Source organism: Colletotrichum chrysophilum, assembly GCF_026319265.1.
Source record: "Colletotrichum chrysophilum strain AFK26 chromosome Unknown scaffold_60, whole genome shotgun sequence".
Classification (NCBI taxonomy): Eukaryota; Fungi; Ascomycota; class Sordariomycetes; order Glomerellales; family Glomerellaceae; genus Colletotrichum; species Colletotrichum chrysophilum.
Genome location: NW_026517347.1, coordinates 33,553 through 47,319, shown reverse-complemented (window position 1 = coordinate 47,319; position 13,767 = coordinate 33,553). Strand labels below are relative to the sequence as shown.

At 52.0% G+C, this 13,767-nt stretch overlaps 6 protein-coding genes across 6 annotated transcripts; 4 read left to right on the top strand and 2 right to left on the bottom strand.

The window, feature by feature from the left end:
* Positions 1-936: 936 nt before the first annotated feature.
* COL26b_007403 (uncharacterized protein) lies at positions 937-2,037 on the bottom strand (the record flags this gene model as incomplete). The annotated part of the gene is made up of 2 exons (XM_053180195.1): positions 937-1,664; positions 1,716-2,037. 2 exons carry the CDS (start codon positions 2,035-2,037, stop codon positions 937-939), a joined length of 1,050 nt encoding a protein of 349 aa, XP_053035804.1.
* A 1,292-nt stretch (positions 2,038-3,329) lies between these two features.
* On the top strand, positions 3,330-5,131 carry COL26b_007402 (uncharacterized protein; the record flags this gene model as incomplete). Its single annotated transcript, XM_053180194.1, has 4 exons — positions 3,330-3,481; positions 3,566-3,644; positions 3,710-4,001; positions 4,266-5,131. 4 exons carry the CDS (start codon positions 3,330-3,332, stop codon positions 5,129-5,131), a joined length of 1,389 nt encoding a protein of 462 aa, XP_053035803.1.
* Positions 5,132-5,628: 497 nt separating this feature from the next.
* COL26b_007401 (uncharacterized protein) lies at positions 5,629-6,596 on the bottom strand (the record flags this gene model as incomplete). Its single annotated transcript, XM_053180193.1, has 4 exons — positions 5,629-5,654; positions 5,733-6,035; positions 6,099-6,177; positions 6,222-6,596. The coding sequence occupies 4 exons, from the start codon at positions 6,594-6,596 to the stop codon at positions 5,629-5,631; spliced, it is 783 nt and encodes a 260-aa protein (XP_053035802.1).
* Positions 6,597-7,261: 665 nt separating this feature from the next.
* On the top strand, positions 7,262-8,989 carry COL26b_007400 (uncharacterized protein; the record flags this gene model as incomplete). The annotated part of the gene is made up of 8 exons (XM_053180192.1): positions 7,262-7,289; positions 7,356-7,506; positions 7,563-7,726; positions 7,863-8,000; positions 8,091-8,221; positions 8,273-8,374; positions 8,434-8,593; positions 8,658-8,989. 8 exons carry the CDS (start codon positions 7,262-7,264, stop codon positions 8,987-8,989), a joined length of 1,206 nt encoding a protein of 401 aa, XP_053035801.1.
* Positions 8,990-11,230: 2,241 nt separating this feature from the next.
* COL26b_007399 (uncharacterized protein) lies at positions 11,231-11,626 on the top strand (the record flags this gene model as incomplete). The annotated part of the gene is made up of 2 exons (XM_053180191.1): positions 11,231-11,322; positions 11,407-11,626. The coding sequence occupies 2 exons, from the start codon at positions 11,231-11,233 to the stop codon at positions 11,624-11,626; spliced, it is 312 nt and encodes a 103-aa protein (XP_053035800.1).
* Positions 11,627-12,794: 1,168 nt separating this feature from the next.
* Positions 12,795-13,515, top strand: COL26b_007398 (uncharacterized protein; the record flags this gene model as incomplete). Its single annotated transcript, XM_053180190.1, has 3 exons — positions 12,795-12,849; positions 12,870-13,039; positions 13,087-13,515. 3 exons carry the CDS (start codon positions 12,795-12,797, stop codon positions 13,513-13,515), a joined length of 654 nt encoding a protein of 217 aa, XP_053035799.1.
* Between the last annotated feature and the right edge of the window lie 252 nt (positions 13,516-13,767).

Sequence of the window (13,767 nt, the reverse complement as noted above, 5' to 3'; positions counted from 1 at the left end):
GGCATCTGTCCAGATTTTGTCGTCCGCGCCAATGAATTGGGCCCCGCATGGCTCAGCGTAGCCGCCAAAACCCCAAATGCATGATGCGTGCGCACCTGAGCCTATGATGGCGTATAGAGCCGCGATGAGAAGCCAACGTGACATCATCTCGCTGTCGCGGGTGTTTTGGGCTGATCGTTCTGCGTTCGGGAGACGAGAAATGTAAATGGTCACAAAAGTATGCCATGGGGTGGCTTTTGAGGCAGCTGTTTGCGTCAGAAGTTTTCTGTCTCGAAACCCGGGCAGATTTCTCGAGGCCAATTTCAGTGCGAAATCGCAACAACCACTCATCTTGGCGGAGTCATGTCCACTTGCAGTTAGGGCTGCGGCACAGCAGATACGAAGAGGGTCAGCGTCACATTCACCAGGTCTAAAAAGGCTTAATTACGAGTTTAATACGCGAGCTAAGATTGCCACCCCTGAATTCAGCGGGTTTGGGGACCGGCAAGACTCACCAACAGGCTTTGGGATTGACCGGCAACGTATGGGCAACAACTTTTGCCCGGATGGTCACGGGTGCCCGGCAAGCGAGACATAAAAGGTCAAGCGCTGATCGTAGTAAGCCACATGTACTGATTTTCTTGTGTTACGTTGCAGTCTACGAGACCTCGATGATTCTGGACATCTAGAAAGCAATGACTATTGACGCCGGGCACCGGATGCCAAAAGCCGAGTAGGGTATGTGGGGCCGAAGCGACTGACCGGCCCGCTGGCCGGAATCTTCGGATCCATTCGGGGGTGGAAATATTCAGGCTGGCAATAGCTTTGCACTGATTGTCACCGGGATTGGGTATTTCATAAAGTGTTTCACGTCTGTGTATCACATTTACCAGCACCATTTGTGCTGAGGAATGGCATTTGAACATGTTCTGGCATTGAAAAAATTGTTCTGTCCTCTCATTTGAAGAAATGTTTGTTGACAGGAGTAAACGCCTCCTTGCCAAGGATCACCTGCATCACATTCCTCATCGCAAGTTCCTCAAATCCAATCCTTGTTTCAACAGCGCCTCCCGCAGTATGGCAAGTCAAGCTGACGTCCCTCGTAGCAAGCAGGCGTCGATTCACGTGTGGCTCGTTGTTGTGCACGTCAAGGCCAGCAGCAACGAGATGACCTGACTCCAACGCATCCGCTAACGCCTCCTCGTCTACCAAGTTTCCACGTCCTACGTTTACCAGGCGTGACTGCGGCTTCATCTGAGCTATGCGCGCCGCATCCATGAGAGCTTTGCCACCTTCGGCGCCCCCAGGAGCTGAGATCACAACGCAGTCGGAGACAGCCAGCATTGCATTGAGGTCAGGGTATCGCTTTGCACCGACAGCAGCTTCTCGGTCCGCGGGCTTCGGTAACGGGTCAACATATGCGACCTTCATATCAAAGGCTGCGTGTGCCTTTTGCGCTATGCGGTATCCAATATTGCCGAGTCCTACGATGCCGAGAGTGTGGCCCTTTGGGTTGCGTGCTGTCTCGCTATTGTTTCTGTGTGCATCCAGAAATTGTGCGGGGTCGCCACTTCGTCCAGCAGTGGCAGTCCACTGCATATTTCGGAATACCGAGATTATGTGGTAAAGCGCCATGTCGGCGACAGCTTCGGACGATGCCGTTGCTCCATTGCAGTAAAGAATACCTGTAGCTGGTCAGAGAAATCTGACAGGTCGCGAAGGCCTACACCACTTACCAGCTTCTGCCAGCAGATCTACATCTGCCCAGTCGAATCCAGCCCCAGCAGATGCGAAGACTTTTACCGAAGCAGGCAGCAATGGAATCAGTTCTTTATCCCACCGACCCATCTCGCCGCCCGAATTCCAAAAGGGCCTCATGATGGCCGTGAAGTCGCCCCATTTCTTCTCTCGGAGTGCCTGCAGAAAAGGCTCTCGCTGTCTCTCTTCAACTGGAGGTCTGATTACAGTCGCTATTTGCTCCAACTCCTTGTAGATGTCGGGATTGTACTCGATGGGGTCTCCGAGATGAAGGACGATGGGTCTCGTAGCGCTGGGCATCGTGGAGAAGGCTGTATTAAGCACAAAAGCTGGGTCAAACTAGACTGTGGATGGTGATCATATTTACTCAAGTAGCCATCCTTTATTCCAAGCTTGGGATACACACCGTTCTAATAGATGCCAGCGTCACAATCCGAACGAGGCAGCGGAGGGGAAATATTGGTTGACCGATGGTCGGCATTGGCGACATCGGAGACTTGTCCGAGGAAGCACGCCACCTTGGCCTGCATCAAGCCTGTCTCGAACTTGGAATGGTTGGATGGTTTGTGCAAGGCACGTCTCACCCGCGATTCCAAGCGGGGTCTCGGCCGACACTGGCCTATTGAGAATCAAGCCGACGGCCGGTACTTTTGTTGAGATTTGTTCGAAGCATCAGTGAGACCATCTTCATCCCGATCGGCTGCGCCATCCCAATTTTGTTATCGATGATCATCTGAGGAACGCGTTCACAGCGTTGGATCCCTACCCCACGACTCCGGACTGACCCCCGCGGTAGTGGATAACCACCCCGGAGATGTATGCGGGGAAGCTCACTCCAACGAGCCAGATCAAACATCACAGGGGTCTAAGGCGGAGGTTGGACCTTCCAACTTGGAAACCATTGAGGACCTTGGGGTTGGGGGCGGTGCCTTGTCACGTCTGAGCTGGTTGCGGTTTCCACGTAGACATTGGATCATGCTCCTCTGGTTTCTTCGCTTTGGATATATTCGCCTCCGCCCACTGGCGCGAGACTGCTGACCACATAGAATCATGAGCTATTGATCAGATTTCGAACTACACGAGCTCATTCTCTTACCCATCTCTTGAGACATTTGACAGATCTTCAGCCTACGTGTCGTTCGAGCCCAATCGGTATCATGTAGCTCTCTGAGGAATGCAGCGAAGTCAAACGGCAATACTATCCGCCATATTTCTTTAACCTTCAGACATGATTCTAATTGTGACCTCAGAGACCGGGATTATGCGACAGCCGACCGGCTCGCGTGTCCTTTCCGACGACCAAGGCTCCGAGATCAGAACACCTGCGTGAGCATCTGCCCATTAGCCTCCTCGAACTACCCCAGACCCACAGCTCCCGCCATTTCTCCGCATCAGTGACTGCGGGGGAGGGGACGATATCCGGAGACCTAGCGTCGGTTGTGGGACTAGGTCGGAGAATACGCCGATGGGCCGAGGTGTTGTTTGTATTTAGGTCTGGTCACATCGAGTCTTCTCATAGATCTCGTCCGAGTTTGTGAAAAATAGCTTACTCTTCTACTCTGTGTCTATCTGACTAACGATCTTCACCCATCATGTCGCGCTCAGGAGTCGACAAGGACTCAGGCAAAGATCCTCAAGTTGAGATGTTGGACGACGCCGTCAAGCCAAATTCTGCCGACGATGTAGTCATTCAGGATCGCGAGCTAAAAGAACGGCGGCTAGTGCGAAGGATAGACATTCGAATGTAAGCGCTGTCCTGCAATCAACCCTGTTGAAGAAATGTGCTGACCAGATGTCCAGGATGCCGTTAATGATGCTACTCTATAAGTCTCGTCTTCCAGGAGCTTCTCTTACAACGTACTGACATTTCGTGGGCACATGTCCTCAACTACCTGGACCGTAACAACGTAAAACCCCGCTTTCTTTCTATGACTTCTCTAGGGGCAAACGCTCTAATAATCATGATACGTAGATTGCGACCGCAAGACTTGGTGACTTTGAGAAGGATATTGGCTTGGTCGGCACGCAATACAACACCATCATCAGTGTCTTTTTTGTTGGATATATCTTGACTCAGGTGCCGACAAACATGATCTTGAACAAGATGCGACCGAGTATCTTCCTGCCTGTCGTCATGTGCTGTTGGGCGGTGGTTAGTGCCTCGACAGGTGCGGTACAGAACTACACTGGTGCTGTTGTACTTCGGTTTCTCCTGGGTTTCGTCGAGGCGCCATTCTTCCGTAAGATCCGTTCCATCGTTTCAAGTAACATGATATTCACATTCTATTAGCTGGTGCTCTCTACCTGTTCAGCTCCTGGTACACAAAGAAAGAGCTTGCGGTACGCATTTCAGTCCTCTATGCAGCTGGTCAGATGGCAGGGGCTTTTGGTGGATTGCTGGGAAGCGCAATCATGGGTGGAATGAATGGAAAATTAGGGTTGGCGAACTGGAGATGGCTCTGTACGTGTTCTACATTGCTGTCGCCGATCCTCCATCAGACTCATGAACTAACTCAGTGGTGGGCCAGTCATCATCGAAGGCACGATCCCCATTCCTGTAGCCGTCCTCACCTACTTCACTCTACCCGATTATCCGGCGACGACGAAATGGCTCACAGATGAAGAAAGACAGCTTGCCACTCTACGTATTACAGAGGAGGCCGTTGAAGAAGATGACCGAGGCGAGGCGACCGCCTGGCAGGGTTTGAAGATGTCGTTCACTGACCCAGCGCTGTACATGATTTGGCTGATGCAGCTGGGATTGAACACGGCAGCTTCCTTCACCAACTTCTTTCCGACCATTGTTGCAACTCTTGGCTATAATCAGCGAAACACCTTGCTCCTGTCGGCCCCTCCTTACGTCTTCGCTGCCATTCTTGGAATTACCAACTCATGGCATTCAGACAAGCATCGCGAGCGATGGCTCCACATCGTCTGGCCTCAGGTCTTTTGCAGTGTTGGCTTCATCATCTCGGCCACTACCCTCAACGTCGCTGCAAGATACACCGCGACATTCATGATGATGAGCGTGTACGGCTCTTTCGGCTGCATTCTCTCATGGGTATCAACAACCCTGCCACGTCCGTCTACCAAACGAGCTGTGTCCTACGCTGTCGTCAACGCCGGAAGTAACTTGGCTAGTATCTATGCCAGTTACTTCTACCCTAAGTCGCATGGGCCTCAGTACTGGCAGGCCAATATCCTGAACGTCGCCTTCGCTGCATTGTGCATCCTACTGGCTACGATTCTACATTTCTACCTCCGCTGGAGGAACAGAAAGCTTCGTCGCGCTGGTGACGAAGACTTACTGGCCGCGGGTGTTCGTGAAGGGTCTCGTTCAAGAGCTCTTGGGGAGCGCTGGCAGTGTCATCCCGCTTACCAGTACACTCTTTGAGTTGGAAGACCGAGGCAGTGTTGGCTCAAAGTACTTCATGCAGTCAAACAGGTAGAGCTATTTTGTAAAGGCTCATAACAGGTATTTGGCTTGAGCCAAGCCAATAGCCATAGTTTACGAATAAGGTAGTGAGAAAAACTCAAACGAGCCAGTTACTTCAATATGCGACAATCGGGATGGAGGTATCCCACATGGACACCAAGATCTGTCTGTCTCCCTCCCAGGGCTCCCTTCCATGTGATACCTGAAAGTTATCGACCAGCAACAAATCGCCTTCTTCTAGCACCAGGCTGATTTCTTCCTTGTCAATGACATCGATCAACTTGTCGAGAAGGTGTCGCGGAATTGGTGTCTCGTCTCCATATACGCATGGAACGTCTTTCAACCCGTTAGCTCAATACCAGCGTTCGTTAACTCAGAAAGCTCACAGGTCATGCCATCTCGGCCAATGTGGGGAGGGTCAAGAGCTCCGATATCTCGAGTAATGCCGTGGCGTCCTACAAGTCCATTGAACCAGACAGGTCTACCACTTGCTGGCAGTCTCCAAATGCCTGTGGGTGTTAGCTGCAGCCAAGCTCGCACGCAGTTTCATGCAGTTTACCTGGAATGTGCTGAGTCAACTCAAGAGTTCCATCCTCTTGCCAATTGAAGTCATCTGTCAATTTGCGCACTTGCTTTTCGACCTTTTGGCGCGTCGTAGCTTCGTCGTCGCCGGGGACCAACTCCTGCCCGAAGCTGTGCTCCCCCGCCCAGTTGAATGAGTTGACCTTAGCTTCGTTTCCAGGTGCGCGAAAGACCATCTTCATGCCCAATCCACGCTTGTGCACTTGCTCTACAAGCTCGGGAATCTCAGCTTGGACCTTTTCGAAGACATTGGCGCTGTTGGCGATGGGCGTTGCGCCACCTTGATTGATGAACTAATTAGCAACGTCCTTCCCTTGCAAGCCAATTATGTCTTCTTCTATACCTTTTGGTGCCTTTTTGACGCAGTAGAAGTGGATATTAGAAGGGAAGCGCGTGTATCTCGAGTACTGTACGGCATACGCCTGTTGAGTATCGTGAGGTAGTTATCGTAGGGGGGTTTCCATACCTCGTTATGTTGATAAAACCGCGTCAACGGCGAGCCTTCGTTCGCAGTCCATACATTCTCCGCCAAGGGTGTTCTCTTTCCAGCCAAGCCGATCTGCACATGGGGATGAGAACCGCGACCTTCCTCAGCGGCACCAACGAGCTTGGCGAACGTGTCTGCGGACGGGTGGCCCGTCCCGCGAACTAGAACTGCACCGTGGCGTTCCAGAAGCTCTTGAAGTTTGCCTGATTCCCCTAGCTTTCGTAGAGCCGCAGCTGTATCTTCGACGGCAGGGGTGGCAGTTCCTGTCTGCTTCACTTGGAGGCCATAAGGTAAAGTGTTGCCGAAGTAAGTCCGCGCCCCGGGGACTTCGAAAGTCTCGATCTCAATGGCCATGTTCGCTGCAGGCTTCTCGTCGAAATTTTCAGTAGAGATATTTGACATCTACGCTCGCTTGACGTAAAAGAATCCGATATTCCACCCGCATTTATGCTCAAACGTCAGTTGCAATCCATCTCCGGTATCCGTCTTACGAACAATTCGGACCGGAGTCGGATGCGCCCCGGGTGAACCATCTGCCATATTCTCGGTGCCTTCAGCTTTCCCCCCAATAGCTGTCGTACGCTGCGATGGCGAATTGGGGATGGGAATCACGACATTTTCGGGAAACCCCCGACATCGACCACTGCCGCATGGCTGGGGTGATGTTCCTGTAACAGGCGACAAATTTCGGCAGCAAACACCGAATCCAATAAATCGGTACCGTTTTTAGTTGGTTTGCTTCAGTAAATGACTCCTTGTTTCCCTATTACTCGCTGCGTGGTCAGCACTGAATTGGGTGATTCGACATCTTGGCTCCAGTATGGCGTGCTCTGTACCCCAGCTCTGCGAGCGCGGATGCATCGTGCTAGCTCACAAGTCGGGAACTATCCGTCGCTAGCAGATTTTCACAAAAGCAGATCTCCAAATGTTAAAACCCTGTTTTCTTATCGTTAGCTATGGTTTCGTTGTCCTTGGCGACTTTTCACCTCTGAATCCTTGGTATCGAGTTGTCTACGATAATGGCTTCTGAGGGCGATGTTATCAAGAGTAAGTGAACATCGATAAACAGGGTTTTGGCTGAGGTTTTTGACGCTTATGCTAACGATGTCATAGGCACCCCGGCAATCAGTACTGCCAGTGATGGCGCTGATGACTCTGTCAAAGATGGTCAGCTGGGAGTTGTGGAAGTCAACGTGTTGCAGGAGCGGACAATTGGGCTCTTTGGAGCTGTTTCGCTTGTTGTGAATAAGATCATTGGCGCAGGGTAAGTTATTGTGGCTGCACGGTTCAGGAAGTGTAACATGGCTGACATTCTCTCAGAATATTTTCCACTCCTAGCACAATTTTCAAGCTGTCAGGAAGCGTAGGAATGGCCTTGATGTGCTGGGTCATTGGCGCAATCATTTCAACATGCGGTATCTTTGTTATGCTCGAATTCGGCACAGCGATTCCTAGATCCGGCGGTATCAAGAACTATCTGGAACGTGCATTCAGCCCTAGACTCATGCAAACGTGCATCTACGTATTTTATTGCGTCTTTCTCCGTAGGTTTTGTCCTCCCAGCCTCAGCTCTTGAGCCCGAGATCGAACCGGTTCCGTCATCTAACCAAGCTTATACAGAGGTTTCCGCGAGTAACGCCATTACCTTCTCTTCTTATATCCTAGTTGCGGCTGGCGTTGATTCAACGACATGGAAACTTCGCGGTGTCGCCATTGCCGGCGCTATTTTCTCTGTTGGAATCCACACCGTTGCACCCCGTGTTGGCAGAGGGATTCAAGATGTGCTTTCGGCTGTAAAGCTGTTTACACTCCTCTTCATCGTGTGCTGTGGCTTTGCTGCCTTGGCAGGGCATCTCAGGATAGAGAGTCCCCACAACTTCTCTAATGCTTTCGAAGGCACGTCGAGTAGCGGTTACAACATTGGCTCTGCCATTCTCAACGTCATCTTCTCCTTCCAAGGATATGACAACGTCAATGCCGTAAGTTGCATGCTACAACGCGTTCCAGACGTTGCTGACGTGGGAATCTAGGTCCTTTCTGAAGTTCGCAATCCTCAGCGGACACTTAGATTGGCTCTTCCCTTGTCTATGGGCGTCATCGCGGTGTTGTATCTCTTGGCCAACGTCGCATACGTAAGTGCAACCTCTGTTTAGAACTCCAATCTGTGCCACATTCTGACTTGGGCTGTCAGTTTGCTGCTGTTCCTAAGGAAGCTTTCATTGCTGCCAAGGTTACGGTTGCGGCAACTCTTTTTGAAAATGTCTTTGGTCCCTCCGCCGGAGCCAAAGCACTGCCAGCACTTGTTGCTCTGTCTGCCCTTGGACATCTTCTCGGGGTCGCCTTCACAATCCGTGAGTCACAATTGCCGTTGAGGCTTTGAACAAAAGCTGGCTGCTTTACTAACTCTAGTAATAGCCCGCCTACTACAAGAACTTGCCAAGGACGGTGTTCTGCCCTTCTCCAACTTGTTCATGGAGAACAGACCGTTTCGAACGCCAATTTACGCTCTGCTCCTTCATCTTGGTGTCACGATTCTCTTCATTTGCGCCCCGCCAGCCGGCGATGCATTCAACTTCGTGGTATCGCTATCCAGCTATCCGACAACCGTCTTGTTGTTTGCCATTACTGTCGGTTTAGTCAAGCTGCGCCTGACCGACCGCGCAAACTTCCACTCGCCCCTCCCCGCCCCCTGGATTCTCATCCTCATCTATCTTGCGGCAAACATCGTGAGTCTTGCCAAGATCTAATTCTTGTAAGGTTAATTGCTGACTCGGATAGTTCTTGATTGTAATGCCTTTTGTAAGACCCCCCAATGGAAAGGGGAGCACATCGTTACCATACTGGCTGTCCTCAGTCGTTGCTCTTGGGATATTGTCGTTGGGAATCATCTACTACACCCTTCGTTTTGTGGTTGTACCGAGACTGCTGGGCTACAAACATCAAGAAATTCAGCAAGAGCTGAGCGACGGATCCAAGGTTACCAGATTCCAAAGAATCGAGAGATGAACTTTGATCGTTCAGGACATTGGCCCCACTCAAGTCTCGTAAATAATTATCCAGGAATTCCAGACCGACTCAATGAGAATATGTTCTTTCCCCTGTAACGCTTACTTAACTCATATGCTATTGATAAATTTAAATTCGGGCCACTGGGAATTATTCTCTGCTGAGTCGCTGAAGGCTGAGTGCTCAACCCGTTTTCGCAGAGCGGCTGGCAGTCGGTGCAGACGGGACGATCGGAATACAATTTTGCAGGCATCTGAAATGTGATGGTCCCAAGAGGTTGGCAAGGTTCAGGTTAGAGACTTTCTTGCCTAGGTATATACTTATGTCAAGGCAACTAAATTTGAGCATTGAACACAGTCTTCAGTATCACGATTGTCATCAAATTGGTTCACAGGAGCTTCAAGAGTCGCGGACGACTGCCTGCTGTGACGTTGCGAAACACTGCCTCTCTTGGCGGAGCGCTGAAGCTGGCAGCGGGTTGTGGAGACGGACATTGGAAAATGCGTTGAGCTCATTGATGGAAATTCCGTTGAATGACATCGGCAGGCCGGGGGTGGTGCAGCTCGCCTATTTCGTGCCTTGGCAACGGATTGGTGATAATTGAACGAAAGGCTTCCAAAAGAAGGCTGGGCCAGAGCGTAATACGATGGAGACAAGATGAGATCTGGCCTAGTGCGGCTGCATGGGCCTGACTCTGTGGGATTTCTGGAAATGAAATCAGAGATAATATTCAGGGACCAGAGATGACATCAACGAGGGTTTTCGGCTATGTGACGAGATTTCGGGACGATTTGGAGTGGAGTCTGCTGTTTTTTCGCGGGTGGAATCGGCATTTGGGCGTCGACGATGACAATTCTCGGCTTCAAGAATGGGGAAAACATTGAGCACGGATGGAAAAACGCCTGTCAAGCCAAAGGGTCTTGTTGAGACATCTCCAGTTTATTGCCGAGCAGTAGATGTCATAATAGTCTTACCGTGGAACAAAACACCGCTAGAAGGCGAATTGACATGGTCTGGAAGCAACGGAACCCTCCGACGGCCGTTGAATGTTCGTCATGCACTTTCCCGACCTCGAAGACAGACCATCCATCACATGCGGGCAGACAACAACATAACACAGGATGGACGGGCGCTGGAGAGAACAGCCAGCCAGCCGCCCAGGCAGATCCGGGGGGCTGTGCGAGCGTCGTTTTGGTGTGGTCAAGGAATCAGGGATCAACAGACAAGTCGAGAGATAGTGGACAGGGGGCGCGACCAGCCGGCAAGCTACCTCGGGAATGTTGTCGTCGCCCTCACCTCCAGCAACTCAACGAACACAGCTGAGAGCTGTGGTGCTCCATCACGGCCTCTTCTTTCGCCGTCCGCCGTGACATGGAACAGACAACCTCCGGACTGACCGCCTCCCCAAAAAGAAAAGTCAAGGTCTCCCGGACTCCAGCGACTCCAGCGAGGACCAGCAGCCGTCACGTTACTGCACCCGGGCTGTGCCGATTACACCCCGCAAATCGGTCGACATCACCCCACAATCGACGCTCTGGAACGATGGCGGCGCCATGCCCAATTGAGGCGCTGCTGAGCGTGGTGCCATGCTGGTGTCACACGAATACTGCCGCGCATCCCGCTTTGCCCCCTGCGGAGGTGCTCGTCCCTACGGAAATGCTTGCCCCTGTTTGGTGTGGCCATCCAATCCAATGGCTACCTTACGGATATGGCCTTGCAAGTTAGGGGATGACCTGGTTGTTGGGGGGTCTCATCAGATAGTCACGCCAAGGGGGCGCGGGCGACTGCGATGGGCGGGAGACGCTCTGGCGTTTGGAGGGTTCATTATATGAATGCATGGCCGCTGCCACCCGGCGCTTTCTTTTAGCCCGAAGAGATCTCTCCCATCCCTTGCGTTACATTCAACGGACCAAGATACAGACGAATCATACAAATATCGATCGACCCCCAACATCCACACCAAAACGAAATCATCACATACCATGTTCAGACAAGCCTCCAGAGCCTTTTCAACCAACGCTCGCGTTCCCCCGAGCTACTTCCTTCAGACCCCCCGCAGACTCGCCATGAGATGGTACGCTTTTCCCATGAGCCGATGAACATCCAATATTTGCAATGTTGGACTAAGAAACAGATATACTGACGGATGTGGCAACAGGATCCCGCCCACAGTAGCAGTCGTGGCCGTTGGCTACGGCTTGAACACCTACCGACAAGCCATGGTCCAGCGTCGCATCGCCATGGCTGAGCAGGCGGAAAGACAGGCAGTGGAAGACCGCAAGCGTGCGGCAAAATTGATGGATGCCTACGGAGACCGATCGAGCCTCGAGGAGCTCGAGAAGGCGATGCAAGTCTACGAGGCTCAGAACCAGGTCTAAGAGACCCGCACCCACTCCATCAGCAACGACGACATCGTCGGTCCCCACCAACATCGAATTATCATATCGATCACCCATCGCATTGGCAAAGGCGTTTATAAGCGGCATCATTAGGAAAGGATATCATGGGAAAGTCTCCGGACATTGGAGCTGCACCAATTTGGAAGTGTGCATTTTTAAGGGATGCAGGAACGGAATGGCGTTACAGGCGAAGCACGAATCTGGCACGCATCATCGTCAAGGACGTGTACATATTAGCATTCTGAGTACATATCGAACTACTCAACACAACAAACATACATCCTTTTTGTCACCACATCGCCTCTTGAGATCTTGCATCGCAGCTCTCAATCCCTACAATGCTCCATGGACCTGTAACCCGGCATAGCGTAGGGTCTTACCCCAGTACCCCGCACGCGTCTTGTGATGGCTGGAAAACACGGTGGCGTTCAACGGTCCAATCCGGGAGCTCATCCCGCGCCGCCGTTCAGCTCCCTCGCGTAGCTGGAAGCTTGGCCCTTCAGCCACTCGAAGCCTTCGGTCGCACATGCAGACGCGAAATACGATGTGAAGATCAAGAAATACGCAGTCAGCCTCGCTGCGATACTTTCCCAAGCTCCCGAGCTTTTAATCTGAGGGTCTCGCCGTAGCCCACGTACGACATGAATGCCGCCGTCTTCACCTTCCTGGGCGCGCCCGACTATTCATCCGTTCAAAGCTCGGTGTCGCAATTGCTCTCTGACATGGGGGGAGCTTCTTCGCGGTGAGTTGGAGTCTAATGTTGGGCCCAAGATCGACCGGTGACCTAACTTGCGCAGTCCGCCACCCCCGCCCCGCGTCGCCAAAACGTTAAGCTCGACAACGGTATGGGTTTGCCACCTTCCTCCAATCATTTCAAAGAACGCACGACAGGCCATTCACTCCACAATTCAGTTGCGCAATCTCTATCTGGCTGGGGACGACGCAAGCTCAGGACCCCAGGCTGTGGCGTCACTGGTGGAGCACTTGGACGGGTCGGTTGATGAAGCCCGCGAAACTGCCAACGTTCGCGATTATGTTTCTCTTGTAATTGAGTCGACAATACTCAGCTTAACGACTGATCTGGGTCCACCTTCGAAGATACTCTTAGGTTTGGCACGCGCTGTAAACCCGTTTCTCAACCACCCAGATGGAGCGGCTGAGCCAGGGCCGAGCTCCAATGGAGACGAGGCTTTGCCTCTCCCGTTCAGACCGTCTCACCTAGCACTGATTGACGACCCGGAGAAGGACCTCCTTGTCTTGTTGTATTACTGCGATCTTGTCAATCTCAAGGCCTCCCCTGACGAGACGGTGGCTCAGCTGATCAAGATTGCGGACAAGTATGGCATCATCAAAGACCTCGACCTCCGTAAGGAACTGCTCTCCGAGATAGAGGTAGGCTTTTCAGTTTCAGGTCACAAGTACGATTTCTGACGACCTAGATCTACATTCACTGGGTAATGATGTACCTCGCAGCGAACCTATCGACTTTCGTTCCTCCGACCTCCCTTTCCGCAAGTTATGCAGCCAAGATAGAATTCGAAAAGAGCATCCAGATGAGTAGACTCTTGACCATCTGTGATATGCTACTTAAGGATTCAAGGAGCGACCAAATTTGCCTTTTGCTCATGTTTCTCAGGCGATGCGCCATGAATCAAGAGAAGACGTGGTGGCGGTCGCGCACGAAGGCGGTGTTAAAGGGGTTGAAGAAGACCCGAATCGGACGATCAACCTGGCATGTGGAATACGCAGAGAAATACCTGTCTGGTTTGAAACGACTGGAGGAGTCCGGCGATGAACGCTGGTCGCGGCGTGGGTCGCTCATGATGGCCCGCGAGGAGTTCGAACTAGGAAAGATGAAAGGTGACTGAGCGTGTTAGTCAACGCTCACAAAGTACCTAGCAATGTGAGAAAAGCCGCTTCCACGATGCTAAAGAGGCCCGAACACGAGTGCTACAACCCAAAAGTCGTTGCTGTGGATCTTTCCCGAAGACCTGGCCGTACAAAATCTCCGCAACAGCTGGCCGCAGCCCCTTTGGCCGGCCAGCGTCGTACCGGAAGAGTGGGTCGTTGCAACGGAACTGGGACACGGCATCGGAGCCGCACGGCTTAGCTTGAAGCAC